The sequence below is a fragment of the Aptenodytes patagonicus genome, chromosome 1 (genome assembly GCF_965638725.1).
Source record: "Aptenodytes patagonicus chromosome 1, bAptPat1.pri.cur, whole genome shotgun sequence".
In the NCBI taxonomy this organism is placed as follows: Eukaryota; Metazoa; Chordata; class Aves; order Sphenisciformes; family Spheniscidae; genus Aptenodytes; species Aptenodytes patagonicus.
This window is the reverse complement of record NC_134949.1, coordinates 66,096,203-66,114,246: the sequence shown is the minus strand read 5'-3', so window position 1 is coordinate 66,114,246 and position 18,044 is coordinate 66,096,203. Positions and strand designations below refer to the sequence as shown.

General features: G+C 40.2%; 1 protein-coding gene across 3 annotated transcripts in view; it reads left to right on the top strand.

Moving 5' to 3' along the window:
- CHRM2 (cholinergic receptor muscarinic 2) overlaps positions 1-17,560 on the top strand; it is a 104,864-nt gene extending 87,304 nt beyond the window's left edge. For 2 of the 3 annotated variants that reach the window (XM_076340393.1, XM_076340382.1), the window contains exons 2-3: positions 8,789-10,224; positions 13,509-17,560. In XM_076340393.1, coding sequence (XP_076196508.1) covers positions 8,828-10,224; positions 13,509-13,533 — 1,422 coding nt within the window. In that variant the 5' untranslated portion in view covers positions 8,789-8,827 and the 3' untranslated portion in view covers positions 13,534-17,560. Of the gene's footprint in view, positions 1-8,788 lie in introns of all 3 variants that reach the window. The other variant, XM_076340403.1, reaches the window with a different exon arrangement.
- The last annotated feature ends 484 nt before the right edge of the window (positions 17,561-18,044 follow it).

Below are 18,044 nucleotides of genomic sequence, written 5' to 3'. Positions count from 1 at the left end.
CTATTTCACTATCACAGCTTTAAATGCGGTCTGCAGAAATACAAGCATAAAAAAAGATTTAGCTGCCCTCTCAGAAACAAGTTTGAACTTGAGTTCAATATATGCTTAAATTCTTGCGAAGAATTTGAGCCAACTCCTTTTATATCTGAGTTAGCTTTCTTCTCTGTGCTTCTAATCTACACCTTAGGTAAGCTGCTAAGTAAGATGGAAGATGTGTAAAAATCCCCAAGATTAATGGATGCAGAAGCAGAACGGACTAGATTTTCAAGCTCTTGAGAACTTCATGTAAGAGTGACCATGATGGACTTACACGAATTTTAAAAGCATTTGCTGAGTAAAGAAACTGGGTACTTTCCAAAACAGGTTCAAGGATCATCTAGAGGTGTCACAAGTGAGTCTGCTAGATCATAAGGAAATCACTGATAAAAGCAACGTACTAACACCATTTCCAACCAAAGGAAAAGGAAAGATTTTCTTTAACTTCAGTAAGAGTCCCTTTGGGGCCTCAGTATGTTAATATTCCTGTCAGAGACACTACTGGAGGCTACAAAATCTCTGAGGAACAGTGAAAGTCTCCATGGGTTTATTCAGGGTCCCAAAAGGACCTCCGTGACTTGGAGGAATTTGCAGAGATTCACTGAAATATCACAGCATCTTTGCTGGACTCACTGGCAGGTTGACGGAGTTAATCTGCAGTTCTTTGAGAGATCCCCCTGTACTGTATTTATAGTTCTCCGTTATTTCATCACCAATATTCCTTCAGGCTTTGGCAGAAAAAAATAATTTAAATCAGGAAAAAACAGAAAGACTGTGGTTTTGGTTTTTTGATTGTTTGATTTTTTTATTATTATTATTTTTAGATCTACCTGTACGTGTTTTAAATAAGAGACGCATTTCTGTTATGCATTAGCTCCAGATATTCAGAACAAATTGTGAGCTGTCAGTCTTCTGAACCCTCTCCTCTTTCCCTAGCTTTGCCACTTGTCACCCAGGGACTTTGAGTAGCTCTTATATGGTTTTTCTGTTTAATAGCACAAGCATGATAGCTGATACAAGGATAATGAAGTACTGTGCCTCCAATTCGTGCTGGGCTGTAGAGGGAGTACTTACCTATCACAGCACTGTTCCTTCAGAGAATATATCCTGGAATCTAATGATCTTCAATTCAATCTTAACATAAGCTTAAATAACTCTTCTGCTGATGGAACCTTTCTCAGGGCTGAGGATAGGTATAATTTTCGGCTGAGTTCTGGTATGAGTATTTTATCTAAAGTGCTTGAAGAAGATAGTTATAGTCAGATAAAACTTGTCTTCTTGGGGTTGACTGGTGTGAGGAGCTTCAGTCAACTTCCAGCAACAGTGGTGCAGCGCAAGGAGGAAAAACTGAAATCTGTCACTTTGATCTCCTTTTTCTAGCTAGCATATAACCTCTGCAAGCGGAAATCAGCACAGGTCAGCATGAAATGTGTGTGTGGCATGAGCTAGTCCCTTTTGATGACACCAGCCACTCTTCTGACCCATTTACAACCTACTCTGAAACAACACTTTGAGTCGGATCATGCCTAAAGTGACGACTAAATAATACTGGTTGCAGTGGATAAACTCAGACCTGAGCATGTGTGTCTGTGCAGTGGCTACCCCAGTCTAATTATACCTCAGTATGCAGACTGTTTGCTACAAGAATATCTAACTGTAATGGTTTCAGAATTTCATCAATTATATACCTGTTCCTTAATTATAATAAAATGTAAATTGTAATAAAATATGAGACTCCTCCACCTGAGAGATACTTAAGCTGCACCTAAATTTTCAGCACATATTGAAGCCATCCTACTGCTGGAAATGACTGCTTTATGTGGTAGCTACCTTCTTGTGCCTCTAGATGGAGATCCTATCCATTGAACTCAACCCTCTAGAGAGAACTGTGGCATGCTTCAGTAAGAGCTCCATTTTGCCTTTCATACTCCATAGACCAAATATTACTTTGTTCTCTGATTTCTGGGGTATAAAATTATTTTGATCTTAGTAACTAGATTTCCAGACCCCACACACACACTTCACAGCTTACCTGAAAAAGAAAAAAAAAATGCTGTTCTTTTCTAGCTTTCCACGACCAAAGTGTCCTGAACTATTTACTTTGCCTGAAATGTAGTGGTGAAATACTCTGCCTTTTCAATTGCCATTCTGCAAATTCCCTCCAGCGTGTAAGCACCTCTCACAAGCTGAGGTGCACAGCATTGCAGGTAGGACTCAGAAGGAATGATATGGGCCATTGTGTTCACTCACTTTTACCATACAGGCAGCCATTTCATATGGTTCCACTAGAGTGCAGAGAAAAGCCTTGCCATAACTTCACCAAGAGACTTGGCTATTTGCTCACTGGTTTGGGACCAAGGGCTCTTTATATACAATCCTAGCAAATATAAGGAGGCACATGAGTGAAGTTATCTCCTGTAGTTCAGGAGGTAAAAATCCCTTTTTGTGGATGAAAACCAGTTAGATAAAACCATGCCTATCAAGCATATTTTTCAGGTTTGCCCTATGCATTAGGATGCAAAATTTAACTTGGAATGATGTCAGCTGTCCAAAGACCGAATGCAAATTCTCTCTTGATTACACAGGTCCTGAAAAACAAAGACATATCTGCAGCCAAAACTATGCTTACAGAAAGATAATAGATTAAGTGCCCTAGTACCAGTGGGTGACTATCAGCATAACAGTAGTAATTGTAACAACAACAATACCAGTATAGTAGAAATACAGAATTATCCAGACCTTTGAGGAAAAACTGCTTCTTTTTTGTTATTTCCTGAAACTGTATTTTTTTGTCTATACTGCCTATACTTTTCCTTGTGTGATTTTGTATCAGAAACAGTGTGGCCAGCAGGAGTAGGGAAGTGATTGTCCCCCTGTACTCGGCACTGGTGAGGCAGCACCTCGAATACTGTGTTCAGTTTTGGGTCCCTCACTACAAGAAGGACGTCGAGGTGCTGGGGTGTGTCCAAAGAAGAGCAATGAAGCTGGTGAAGGGTCTGGAGAACAAGTCTTATGAGGAGCAGCTGAGGGAACTGGGGTTGTTTAGTTTGGAGAAGAGGAGGTTCAGGGGAGACCTTGTCGCGCTCTACAACTACCTGAAAGGAGGTTGTAGCGAGGTGGGTGTCGGTCTCTTCTCCCAAGTAACTAGTGATAGGACGAGAGGAAATGGCCTCAAGTTACACCAGGAGAGGTTTAGTTTGGATATTATGAAAAATTTCTTCACTGAAAGGGTTGTCAAGCATTGGAACAGGCTGCCCAGGGAAGTGGTGGAGTTGCCATCCCTGGAGGTATTTAAAAGACGTGTAGATGTAGTGCTTAGGGACATGGTTTAGTGGTGGACTTGGCAGGGTTAGGTTTACAGTTGGACTTCATGACCTTATAGGTCTTTTCCAACCTAAATTATTCTATGATTCTGTGATTTTGAATACAAACCCATTGGGCTCATGGCACTGTATTTACCAGTTTTACACTATTAGAACAGCAGTGAGCAAGATGTAGTTAACAGCTGTACAAATCCTCAGACCCTAACAATAGCACTGAGGCAGCAATGTTGATGCCAGCACTGCCACTTACTCATGTACAGTTCCTTACTGCTTTTGGGGAAGTATTTTTATTTTTGCTTTATTTCAATTGTTGTTAGTGGCACAGTGTTAGTCTGCTTCTGTTAATGCTCTACGACTCTGATCTACTTGTTTCACGATATGTGCAGAAATTGTTTATTTTTCCCTTAGGTACCCTTCATGATGAGATGGGGAAAAGTAGATCCAGACAGGCCCACAGAATATCTTTTTTTGTAGGACATGTGTTGACTGAGAAAAACAAAAGTGCATGAAAATGAGAAGAATGGACCGCACCGAGGCAGTAATACTTTGCAAAGATGTTTCTAGTTTCAAATGGATTGCAGAAGGTAACCCATGTGGTGAAGATTTTAGTCTTCTGATATTTGGGAATTTTCTGAAATGTATTTTTTACGAAAAGCCCAGACTAGAACTATAATCTCTTTTAAGTCTGTAATAAATTCTGACTAACGAGCCTACTGTATTTGTCACGGGCTTAGGGACTTTGTTTCTCTCCTTTTTTCACACTGTGGCTTTAAATGGTGCCAGGAAAGAATTTAGAATCAAAACCAGTGCAGTTCAGGATCAAAATCAGTTCAGGAAAAAAAAATTATTATTGTTACAGCAAAAATCAAATCCATTTTACATAGGTTTGGACTGGAGAGGAACTGGATCAAAGAGGAAAAGTTAAAAAAGTATACTTTACTTTTGTTTGAGAGTTGAATGCTGAAAAGTGCTCAGAGTAGCAATGCATATAAGTTCCTGGGTAATCCCACTTAAAGCACAAATATAACTTTCAGGTACAGATTGTTTCCTCTTTCATGTCTTGGCCTTTATATGGTTTCAGAGGATTCAAAGAAGCCATTAAATCCTTACCATATTTAACTTGGCAATATACACAATACAGCGGAAGGTTTTGTCTAACAAACTTTGACAGGCATGGCATAACAGCCATTTTTTTCAATCTACACAACATTTCCATAGTCTGTTTTGTGACAGATGTTGGAGATATATTCTAAATTTAAAATTACAATGATTGCCACATGATTCATCTGCACCAAAGAGATGGGATCCTGTCAGGGCAAGTGGAAAGCACAGTCAGCAGGATGTAATACCTAAGTACCTCCTGTTTGAGGATCATGATTCTAAGGGTGACATCCAGTCCTTGTCCCTTCTCCTTGCCCTCCCATTTCTGGAGGCCTCCTCCTCAGGGTCTGCAATGGAATAGGATGAATACCCTCAATGGCATCATTTTGCTTCCTCACACTCATTGCAGTTCCCTTTTACAATGAACCAGCTTACGGAATTCACCCATCAGACCTCAGTTTTGGTGTTCCCAGTGACTGCTAGGGAGGTAAATGAAGGAAAGCAAAGCAGATCGTGGCTGCCAGCATGCTCCGTGAAGGTTTACTCCTGGACCACATTTCTCCTTGTGAGTGGTAATGGGGATCCAGGTCAACCCACCCATGCCCTGCTTCTGCCTGCCTACTACTCACTGCAAAAAGACCTGGCATTACACCAGGCCAAAAGTGCACGTACCATGTAGCCCACCAAATCCCCCAGTTCTGCCCCAAACCCCTGTCTAGTCAAGAGAAGGGAAGAGAATGATTTTCAGCACTATGAAGTAATTCTTTAGGGGGAGAAACTACTGCACTGGAAATGTTTCCCAACTACATATCAAATATCAAACAATGAACTATTTTATATGTGGATTTCTTGGCTTTGGACTTTTTCCATGCAGTGATTATGGTGTTTGCATTCCACAAAGTCATATATATTTTAAAATATATTTCAGAAAATGAACTTGATTGGTTTTCAGGTCACAAGAGAAATTTCTTGCCTTTTCTGGGTATTGTCTGTTTAGCAAGAATGCAAGGATAAATTATGGTAGCCCACGGGAGTCAGTGCCATATTGTGCAACTCACACAAACACCCATGGGCTTGCAGAGGAGAGCTCTGTTTGTTCAAGAATAAGATCTGGTACTTCTCATAACGGGAGGTCACATTACCTTAAAATGCCTCTGCCCCATAGGTCTGCCTGATGAATAACATCTGTTCCCATAACAAATGCCTCTCCAGCAGGAGAGATGGGCTCTGTGGCATGACAAAAACAAAAGTAGTCCACAGGCAGTCCTGTACCGAGGGAGCAAGCAGCCACAATAAGAAACAGAAACGTTACTATTGGCCTGATTCAAACTCTACTGGAGCCAAGAGGAAAGAGTCCAGCAGATTTCAGGGGGTCTTGGATTAGGAAGCATGCATACCCTGGTCTCTGCTGTAGTACTATCAGCCGCAATGATATATATCGGTTGAAATCAAATGTTTCTCCAGCCCTATACCTTCTCGTCAACACACACAGCAAAACCTGGTTCACTTTACAATCATACTGATGCAAGCAGAGGAAGATTTTACTGGAGTAAGTGATAGCAGGTATGTTTCTCCATACCTAAGAAAGCTGTAACTGTCAATGTAATTTGCAGTCCAGAGCTACCAGCCTTCCGATGACGGGAAAGTTTTGTGCAAAGAGAGATCACTGGGAAAGGGACTCCTCTGCTTTGCTTCCATTCAAAAGAACACAGTGAAATCCTTTTCCTAACAAGTAAAATTAGCTTTTAGCTCTCATCCAACTCCTTGCACTGGAGATAATAAAATCAAGAGAATTTATACTGAATTACCAATATTTCCACTGGAAGTGGGTAAAAAAATCCGCTGAAAAGACTTAGGAATAAAGTTAGCTGGGAGATGGTAATTTGTTTTCACAACAAGTTTTAAGGTTTTAAAATTAATATTAGTTCTTCAGTGGAATGAAAACAAAACCTCTGAACATTTTGACAAAATGAAATTATAGAGAAACACTTGTTTTCTTATCATAAAGCACAATTTTTTCAGCTCTGATCCTCTCACACTCTTCCCTTCTTGCTCCCCCTCTCACTGTCTGTCACCAGAGGTAGCTGCAGAGCCCTGGATCACAAGCTCTTTTCAGCTGAAATTTTTTTGAAATCAATACATCTCTGAGTTATTTTGTCTTTTCATCAAAAATGCATTCTGTCAAGAATGTTCATGAACAACTGTGCTTGGAAGAAGTTCTTAGCTTGTCCCAAAAAATTGATATCTTACACATCTAACTGGATAGCCAGCTGCTCAGCTGCAAGGCTTTGGGTGAAAAGCACACGGTGAATTGCTGAAATGACAGTCCTATATATTAAAGATGTTTGGGCTATTCTCCTGTCTATTTTTTGCACAGAGTATAAGTTCTTTTATATTCCCCTCAGCCTATTCTTACTGTACAAAGTACGTATTTAATTAAAGCATTCCTCCTCACAGTTTTGTTCTCTTGAACCTGATCCCAAGGATTTTAAGGATGTACCTGTGAATAGATAATAGGAAAAAATATCTGTCTAGCCTTATGTTTTTCTATTTATCCATGTGTTCACTTCAACATGGAATTGGCAAACAAATCTTAGCTGTTTTTAAAAGCAAAGGCAAATGTATAAGCCCCACCTTCTGCCAGTTGTATTTCTTTAAGTATAAATTACAAGATTACAAAGTTGCCTCAGACAGAAAACCTTTACCCTGGTATAACATTTTGACTTTTCCACAGAGACAGACTTGTTTATTTTTCTCAGAGGTCAGAAGGGTTTTTGCTATTGTGCTGACATTTTGCATCATCTTCTTCCTTTTGCATCTGAAAGAAAATATGCAGTGATGAAATGGCAGGGAAAATGCATTGCTCTGTTAAAGTGACATGGATTGTATATATCTGTGCATCAGCAGGTTAGTCACAGGAGCCAGAGGAGGATTCCTTAATCTGTGATGTATGGAGGAGTCAAGCATAACTGAATTTTTTGTCTTCCTTTGATTGCACCCCGGCTTTGAGAAGCTCTGTCTTAAAGAAGTGATGCCTTATAGGTGGGGAAAAAAAGAATATTCCAATTAGAAACAACCTAACTTCTCTATCACATCTGGCCTTCATGCCTCAATAATCCCTTGAGCACAGCTCATAAATGAGCGCTTGGAGACTGGCTATACAATTCCAGTGCATTCTATTGACTTCCAGGGGATGCAAAAAAAGATAGTATATATCCTTAAGGCAAAAGCATGTGCTGTTTTCTTGATCTTCTATCACATGTATATTGCTAGTAGTTTAATTACTATTTATTGAGTACAGCTGGTAGGTTATACAGGGCACAAAAAGAATTGCTGTATATAAACAGAACTGATTTTTATCTGTTTCTTTCTTTACCATTATCCTGCTATCCATTTCATACCTCTTGTCGTAGCTTTATATGATACAGATTAAAAATATTGTGATTTGAAAAAACTGAGGAAAGTACGAGCAAGCAAGGATCAAGAGATAACCACAACATGTTAAAAAAACACAAACAACCACCCTTTTTCCAGGTGCAAATAGCCAAGAGGATGTAAAAAAATCACTTTAATCTCACTGAAATGGAAAAAAAAAAAAAAATTGTACACATCTAACTAGATAGCCAGATGCCTAACTGAGGTGAGTTTACTAATTCTATTGCCTTCAACAGACCTACCCTTTTTTTGTTTCTTGGCAGACTAATAACTTTAGTTTTTGATGCAGTGCCCAAATCTTTGCAAATGTTGACAAAAAAAGTAACTGCAGTGTAAGAAAATTAGAGGGAGACATGACACAAACTTGTTCCATAAACCTCACAGAGGCATACCCAGGGGGAACATGAAGGAAAGATGGAAACATATGTCACTTTTGTGTGATCTGGCTCCTGGTAAATCACATCTTCACCTCAGGTTATAAGAATGGCATACCCTCAGGACTGATTTTTTTTAATTTATAATAGGGTTTGAAATGAGCAAAGTGAACTATTTTGCTGGTAGGAAAGAAATCAATGTGCAGATCCGGTTCCAAAATTTTCAAGTCATTATTAGTTTTATAACAGGACAAAGTGAAAAATGCATCTGAAAACTTGAAAATCTAGATTTGGATTCAAATGTTGTGTCTTTGCCACATATTTAGAGGTATCCTTTTAGTATGTTATTCCTAAAGGAACATATGTTGCGAGGTGTTTTCATTAGCCAAAGCTGACTGGTCCTTCTGCACACATCTTCTACCTTTAAATTCTTTCCAAGTAGTTTTTCTGGGATCCATTTCCTAAAGGCAAAGGGACTAATTTCATGATGGTATCTGTTTTGTTTTCTTTCCTCTGCAGGCTTAAGTGATAATTGGGTATCTTGTTAGCAGAACAGAAATGAATAACTCAACGTACATAAACTCCTCCACTGAAAACGTGATGGCTTTGGAGAGCCCCTATAAAACTGTTGAGGTGGTCTTCATCGTCCTGGTAGCAGGATCTCTCAGTCTAGTCACCATAATTGGGAACATCCTAGTCATGGTGTCAATCAAAGTCAACAGGCACCTACAGACTGTCAACAACTATTTCCTGTTCAGCTTGGCCTGCGCTGACTTGATCATTGGCATCTTTTCTATGAACCTATACACCCTCTACACTGTGATAGGCTACTGGCCCTTAGGGCCTGTGGTGTGCGACCTCTGGCTGGCTCTTGACTATGTGGTCAGCAACGCCTCTGTAATGAACCTCCTCATTATCAGCTTTGACAGATACTTTTGTGTCACCAAGCCTCTGACATATCCTGTAAAGCGGACCACTAAGATGGCAGGCATGATGATCGCAGCTGCGTGGGTGCTGTCCTTCATCCTGTGGGCCCCTGCAATTCTCTTCTGGCAGTTCATTGTGGGAGGAAGGACTGTCCCAGATGGGGATTGCTACATCCAGTTTTTTTCCAATGCTGCCGTCACTTTTGGCACTGCCATTGCAGCCTTCTATTTGCCTGTTATCATCATGACTGTCCTTTACTGGCAAATCTCTCGAGCCAGTAAGAGTCGGATAAAGAAAGGGAAAAAGGAAGCTGCCCAAAACCAAGATACAATTTCCCCCAGCCTTGTCCAAGGTAAAATAGTGAAACCAAACAATAACAACATCCCAACCAGTGGGGATCGGTTGGAGCACAGCAAAATTCAGAATGGAAAAACCACCGGAGAAACTGTGACGGAGAACTGTGTTCAAGGGGAGGAGAAGGAGAGCTCCAACGACTCCACCTCTGTCAGTGTGGTTGCTTCCAACATGAAAGAGGACGAAGCTGCCAAAGATGCCAGCCAGGCTTCTGCCTCCCAAGACCATCTCAAAGTGGAGAACTCCAAGCTGACATGCATCAGGATAGTCACCAAGTCCCAAAAGGGTGACTGCTGTGCCCCCACCAACACTACTGTGGAGATTGTAGGCACCAATGGGGAAGAGAAGCAGAATAGTGTAGCCCGGAAAATTGTCAAGATGACAAAGCAGCCAGCCAAAAAGAAACCACCTCCTTCTAGAGAGAAAAAGGTGACAAGGACTATTTTGGCCATCCTTCTGGCCTTCATCATCACCTGGACCCCATACAACGTGATGGTGCTCATCAACAGCTTCTGCACATCCTGCATCCCTGGCACTGTATGGACCATAGGTTATTGGCTCTGTTATATCAACAGCACCATCAACCCTGCTTGTTATGCGCTCTGCAATGCTACTTTCAAGAAGACCTTTAAGGACCTTCTTATGTGTCATTACAAGAATATAGGCGCTACAAGGTAAAAATAATAATAAAAATAATAATGGAAAGGGTGAAGAAGTTCCAAATTAAGTTAAAAAACAAAAAAATGCCATAGCACTTTATGCTCTTCTATGGAATGTGCAATCCAGGATGTTAGTGGAAATACTGACATGGGGCAATAGCTCCACCCCTAAGAACTACACTTAAAAACATTTTTTTAACTATTGAAAATAAATCTTGAGGACATGTGGATGTTTGAGGAATTATTCAAGTATGTGGACTGGAGGCACAGTTCCTTGCTTTTTGAGAGTATTCTGCAGAAGGGCTTTAAGGTCTATGATTTTCGGTCATTCTGTGTAAAATACTTGTTCTTTTTCTTTTCTTTTCTTTTCTTTCTTTTTTTTCTGTGTCTATTTAATATGTCTTCATCTAGGGAAAAAAAAAAAGGGAATTTTAACAATAACTGTGTGGAAGAGGCATAGGAGTTTGGAAGATCATTACATAATCCAAATGAATCATGGTAGAAGGTTTCTAAAGCTCAAAGTTGTCTAAAGCTTTTTTGTCACTGTCACGTAAGAACCTTAATGTTAAGTAAATCATGATGAAAGTTATTTTATGTTGTTTATGACACTACCATTTCCAAAAACGCATCAGTTCTGAAAGTGTACTTATGCTCAACACATAACCATTGCCTAACTTGTGTATCATTCAAAGTCTGCTGCTTGCTCCCTTCTAGGGGCTTTTGTTCCATGATTCCTTCATCACGTCAAGATAAGAGTGAAAAAAGGCTGTCTTTTCCAGATTGCTACATCCCAAGACTAATTCAGCATCCATGTAAACCAAAGCTTTTGAGACAATTTTGTTCACTTTGTTTGTCATATAACATCCACCCGTGGATTTGTCTTTTAACCTCCATTAGCCTTTTCTTCCTTTTTATACCAGGGCACAAAGACTGAATATCAAAAGAAGTTGTAAATTCAAAGGTCTCATCCAGTTAGCCACCATGGTGGCCAAACAAAGGGCCTCAGCTGAAGAATAGAAACAAGGTTATTACTAGCAAAATGGAGGTTACATACTTTTAAAGTTGGATGTACAGATGAAGAGGTATGCTGAGGCTCCACAGAATGAATAGTTAATATTAGATGACCATGCTCTTGACCAGCCAAAAGATGGTTCACACTCATTTATTGAGTAAAAGAATAAGAGGGACTGACGTGCCCACATGGATCAAGTTCTGCCTAAGCCCTTAGTGTGAAACCGGGGTCCTTCCTGGGTGTATTCTCGATGAGATGTTTACTTTGTGGAAAAGATATTGGCTACATTGCCTTTTGTACCAGCTGGGAGCAATATTTTGACTGTAAGCCAAGGGATAACGCTAGTAAAAAGGCAGAGAGGAAAACAGCGACTACACAAAACCAGATACTGAAATAGTCTGGATGGGGGGCTGGCAGGAGTCAAGTTCAAATATTATCTGCTACTCCACACCAGCTCAAACTCAGATTCTTTCTGCCTGGCAAAGAATTTACTATTTCAATATTTGATATTTACTGTAGCACAACTGAGCACTGTGTGGACAGGACAAAGCGTATCAGATTACTGAAAACAGCAATTGTCTGTGAGTTATGCATATTCTAGTTACCTCCTTCTTAGTAACTCTAACTTCCAGGCACTAGTGAAAGTACACTTACAGATTTTGTTACCCAAAAAAGTAGCTTGCTGCACAGACAGTGTCCTGAGAGACTGTCTTCTGGAATGAAAGCCACCTACCAAATAGGACACCAAATCATTCTGTTATTTCATGCTACTACATTAGAGTCTTCCAAAATGCACTTCAAAATAGCAGCCTTCAAGATTACAGGGAAATTAATCTTGCAGACTTAAGTTTTACATTTGACAAGCTTATTGGAACACAGTGTCAAAGCACTTTGGCAATACGACAATTTTCATGTTTCGAAGTACAAGTTCCTAGCAGAAAGTGAAAATGAGGAGGATTAAACTGCAGTAAATTAAAGCCACATTAAACTCAGGATTAATGTGTCTTACTATGCATTCATTGATTTTATACCCCTAGTGATTTCATCCTAATATATCTAAGTGTCTCTATGCAGCCAAGGATCTAATTTTGCAACCCTCACTCGCCTTGAGTCATATTTACTATCACTATTTTCATCTTCCTGCTTGTAAGGAAGAATTACTCAATGATAAAGCTTGCAAAACTGAGTGCTGGATGTCTTTCAAAGCTACATTCACTAGGCTTATCTTGACAAGTCAAGGGAAAGACTTACATGATCATTTCTAGATCATTCATTTCTTACGGTGTTAAAAAGTCCAGATAAAAAGCAAAGATAAAATGAAATCTGTTCATTTTCTAAATCTTACTTCTTTAGAAAAGTTTCATAAAAGAAACACACCTGCTTGTTTCTTTCAGCAAGTGCGGTGGATATCAATAGTACAGGTACTCACATTGCGAAATAATGGTTTGCATATTCTTCCTTAATCTTTTAACTCCAGTTTTCCAGCAAGTGCACAAATCCTTTATTCTGACCTTTGCAGCTGTCACTTCTTCATAAATTATTAATTCCTCTAACAGCTAAGGACATTTCTACAGGTTAAGAAGTGCAAGATAGATTACAATTATAGTTTTTCCTCATGTGATGTGATGACACTCAAAATACCATGCAGAAAAAAAAATATTTTGGGGCCAGCATTCATGAAATAAACAAAAAAAAAAAAAGAAAAAAGAAAAAATTTCAGTTTGAAGCTTTCTAGCACTTTTCCCTAGCACTAACCCCACTTTTGATCCTAAAGGACAAGACACTTCAGTTTGTGTTATAGTATATTTAAAAGACTTGCAGGACACACAATCCTGTGTGTTACCACCTTGTACCAGTTCAATGAAAAAATATTTCCATGGTACATCGACATTCGTAGACAATTAAACAGTGTAAAAATAGATGACATAATGCACCTATGCAAGCACTAACAAGGCATGCAAACACATACCCCGACATGGTTTATATACATGGAAAATAATCATCTAACATTCAAGATATTGCATGGGATTTTGTCCGTGTTGCATTTATTGGCAACTGGTGGGAGGTGCAGAGCCAACACTTACTCATGACACTGTCTACCCCTCCCAGAGGCAGAGAGGAGGCAGAGCCTGCCCTGAGATACTGGGAACCTCTCAGGTCTTCAGCTGGTTGTGGCTCAGTAAGACAAAAAGTGGGATAACCTTTCAGAGCTGCAAAATAATTTGTTCTTTTGAACATCTTTTGAGCTCTCATGTCTTTCCTTTGTGTCCCAAACCACGTTCACCAGGTTTCACTTCCCTTCTGAGGGATAGTTCTACAAGATGTAGAAGTCGGTCTTGAAGAGCAGCGCTCCCTGGTACCTCCTCCGGCTTCCCCGGCTGTCACCTGTGCCCCGTCGCCCCCAAGGCCCCAGGTGGCCCTGCTGCTGGTGCTGCCACGTCTTCACCTTGGGCTTGGTCAGAGGATCCCAGCAGCACATCCACACCATGTGCTGCGCTGGCCACTTTCATTTCACATAGAAATTGAGCAAACTGTGCAGGTGACTCATGAGGGGAAAAAAAACCCAACCTAACTGCAGTTAGCACTTCTTGCCCTCTCCTTTTCTTCCTCTTAATTATTTCCAGAAACAGGCTAAAACTGAAAAGGCCCAACCAACCCTTGACAGGAGCCCTGCTGCAGCAGGATCTGTCACGTCGGCAGATCCATGGGGAGTGACTTGTACTGTCACAGGCCAGCACTACCTTCACTCTCCAGGGAAAGAACAACAGCCTGAAGATATGTCAATCCAACTGGCACCTTTTCTGAGTATTAAAGACATCTGTGGTTAAAAAAAAGGAAAAAAAAAAGAAAGAAAGAATGAAAGAAAGAAAGAAAAAAGCTGAAGTTGAGAAATCTGTTTTCCAGTGAGGACAAACCCAAGAAAAATTTCTGTCAGCCTTCTGTTTGGGATTTTCTTTTGCTTTACTAGGAATCATGAGGATCCGTTCAGAGATAGCAAAGTGTTTGAACATTGCCTGATGAAAAATAGTCCAAAACCAACAAACATCTATATAGGTCAGATATTCTTTCTTTCTTTCTTTTTTGCCTCACAAATGCTCATGGGGATGGGAATGTTCAAATGGACACCAGGGATCAGTTGTTTGGCATCCACAAAGCATGAAGGGGACAAAAGCAAGTGCTAAATTTATCAGCCCTTTGTTTTATATTTTTCTGGTGGAGGAAAACATATTGACAAGAGGAGACATCTTTACCAAGTGTGGCTGTGGTGAGAACACACTTGGTGAGGAAACACTTGGGGTGTCCCAGCTGGTCCTGGCCACCCCAGCCAGGACAGGGGCAGGAGGGGATGGTCATTTTTTTGTTTGTTTCATCTCCTGATGGATTCAAACGTGTCCATGTGTCTGTTTTGCAGTGAGGCTTGCTAGTAAACTCATTGGCCCCTTCCCCAGTTTTGATTAATTTTGATCCCTGTTCTTCATTCCTATGGATGCCATGGCTGCCCCAGTGCTGCCTGTGGATACGGCTCCTGGTTTTGCCTGTGGTGCTGTGGCGGCACACTTTGAATTTTTCACCTCGACTGCCAGTAGCTCTCCTTGCCACTTCTGTTACCCAAAACTGATCCTGGCACCAGCCTTGCAGGATCAAATAGGTGAAGCATCCTCGCAGCCATCATGCTGCAAAGCTGGCGTGATGCAGCTGGGGGGGCAGGAATAGTGCTGCTGACATTTGTTTTCCCTCTCTCCCCTTACAATAATTCCTGAAAATCTTTATTTTTTGACAAATCAGGGTGCTTCTTGTGAGAAGCTAAAATCTTAGGAAAGAAGCAGGAAAACACACTCTGGTCCTGTGGGTGGGGGGTGTTTGCTGACAAGTAGTGGGTTTGGAGTCTAATAGCCTTTGATATTTTTAAATATCTCCTCCTAGATGGCTCTGTACTCTCAGCTGACAGCAGTGCAAGTGGTAGAAATTGAGAAGCTTAAAAGAAGTAAGCTTTTTTTCACCCCTGGTTCTACAGGTGTTTTACATAACATGTCTAGAGACATTTGCTAGGGATGTGGTTTCTGTACAGTATCGCTTTTATTGTTCTTGTATATCATGAAAATCTCTAGACTTTTAAGAAAACTTTTTTTTTATTTATTTATAGAAAATCTTTCCCTGAAGGAAGCTGAGAGATGGTCCTTAATTTTCTGTGGCTTCCTTTCTTGTTTCTTTGCCTGTCTTTCCTCTTTTGTCCCAGTCTTGACAAAAAGCTTTCCTCCTTCCTCACTTTAACAAGTATGTCGCCTGTCTTTCAGCTACAGGTGTGCAGTTTCTCTTGCCTTTCAGGCACTGTGAATGCTGGTATTCAAACTCTTTAACCCCACCAAAATACTGCCTTCCCTAGCATGCAAATCTCCCTCCACTGAAGCCCAGACTACTGTGTGGCGTGAGAAGTATCATAAATCTTTTCTGCATGGGTTTTAAATTGGAAGTAAAAAAAAACCCTTGCGTGAAACAAAGCCAAATCAATTCTCTTCTTCCCCAGTTTTGTCATCTCCATATTAGAAACAATGGTGGATAATGGCAAAGAACGAATGTTCTTGTAGTGGAATATCATGCAGCAACATGCACAGATTAATTTTATGCCCTGTGCAATGGTAAGGCAGCCCTCCCTTCCCCTGAATCCCCTCTCATTCCTGTGCTTACTAGCAGAGTATTCACTGAGAAACCAAGCCTAAGAATGTAATTACAGCAAGGCTGAGTTGGACATGAATCATTTACCACAACCAACGCAATTATTTCTCCTATATTTTTACTTCCCTCCCTTTGCTATGGCCTCTTTTGCTACATTGTGGAACTAGTGGGTTACATGAGTGTATCAGTCCTCCCAGGCCTCATATTTCAGGGTACTGGGTAGAGTTGTTATATACATTTCATTCCGGTATTAACCAAATAAAGGGAAACAAATTCCAGTGTCTTTTTGCCTTCCAAAGCTCCGCATAACCTGAAAAGTGCCATTAGGTAACTACTCTTTTTCATCTTTTTATAGTGAGCTTTTTTTTTTTCTGATCATACTTGCCAAGAAGCACAGAGAAACTGTTTTCTTTGAGATGCCCCAAAGTGCTCTGACTCTCTGGGAGAAGGGGCTGTGGGTGGTACGTGAGGCAGTATGATCACAGTCCGTGTTACAGTGGCCTTGGGAAGGAAAGATTTCACTGAGTGTTTAACGTTTGGACTGTTTCACCTGACAGCACTGAAGAAAGCACAGGGGGACAAGCTTGGCATGCCCTAACTTGCGAAGGGACAGGCAGGTCATAGTTGGATTGATTTTCTGCTCCCCCCAGCTCATGTAGGCTGGGGGTCCATCTCTACACCTCTACCCCAAAGACAGCCCTTCTCTGAAGCACATCATCGCAGTAGTGGTAGTAATAATAATAAAAACAGTGGTGAGAGTGCCATGGTTGCCAATAAACAGACCTTCTTATATCTTATCCCTTAATTCTGGTGCCACTTTGCAGAGGTGGTTGGTAAGTTAGAGCCTAGCAGTTTGTAAATACCTTTAGATAGTGTGTTTTAACATGACCAACACCATATCTTGACTGTGTAAAAAAATGCTACATTATGTGTAATACTGTCCAGATAAGGTTATAATGTAAATATATCTACAATGAATGTCCAATTACTCTTCAAGCTCTATGTATGAGGAAGAACCTCATCTCTTCTTGAGACTTTTTTTAACTTAAGGGTATGGAAAACCTGCTATTCGTTTATATAAAAAAAACCCTGCATTCTTTTCTTTAAAAGAAAATACTACTGCAAGAAAGAAGGGAATGCATTACCTGTATGTGATATCCAAAATCATATGGTAAAACTGAGAACTGAGGATCTTACAAGGCGGGGACTGGTCATATTCTTGATGCTGTACATCTGATCTCATATAAATAAAATAAGCACAAGTTTATGGTTAGCTGTGTAAAGCTGACCCACTTGATTATATATACATTATAGATATATATTTATATATGCTGTATAGATATATACATATTATACACAACATTCATACAGTGAAAGCAAAGTTTGATAAAGTCATATTAACTGGGAATTTGGATGTGATGTTGTGCTCCATTTGGAAGAAAAACATCTGTGTTATTCAGCAACATTCAAATATGTTACGCAGGATGAAGGAAGAAGGTGCTTCACCAAAACAACTCATGAAGGACTGAGATGATGAGGGTTTGAAATATCTTGACACAACTAAAATTACATGCAATATATGTGTATGTACTTCTGCTGAGTTGTATTCCTAGTTAAAGCATTGCATTAAACAGCAAATTATAACAATAATAAAAATGTTTTTGTATGTGATATCTCTGTTGATTTTTCCTTTTTACTGAGTGAACTACCCTGTGAAATGTGAAACCGGGTTAATAAGTGGAGAAAAATAGTTTCCCTACAGCAGCCATGGGGCTGTGAGACTGTCTGTAGTAATTAAGAGAAAAATTCTAACTTTCTTTTCCCCAGCCTTCTTGGCAAGTGTGAAGCTCAAGAGAGGTCTGGAGTACCACTTTACTCGTCCTTGTCTGGTCCACGTTCCTCCCTCAGTTCACCTCCTCTGCTGCCTCTGCTTCCTTCAGAAGATTTTGCCTTTAACTGCAAGGTCCCTTCAGCAATCTGACGAGGGCCTCCAATAAGACATTCCTCCATATATTTCTGTCATCCAAGTGTTAAAAGGGAATAGGTAAGACTCTTTTGTAGCCATCCTGTTACATCAAAGCAAAAGAAATTTTTAGTTAATTATGGGGGGAGATGGCACCACTAACAACCAAATGTGTTTTGAGCTCCC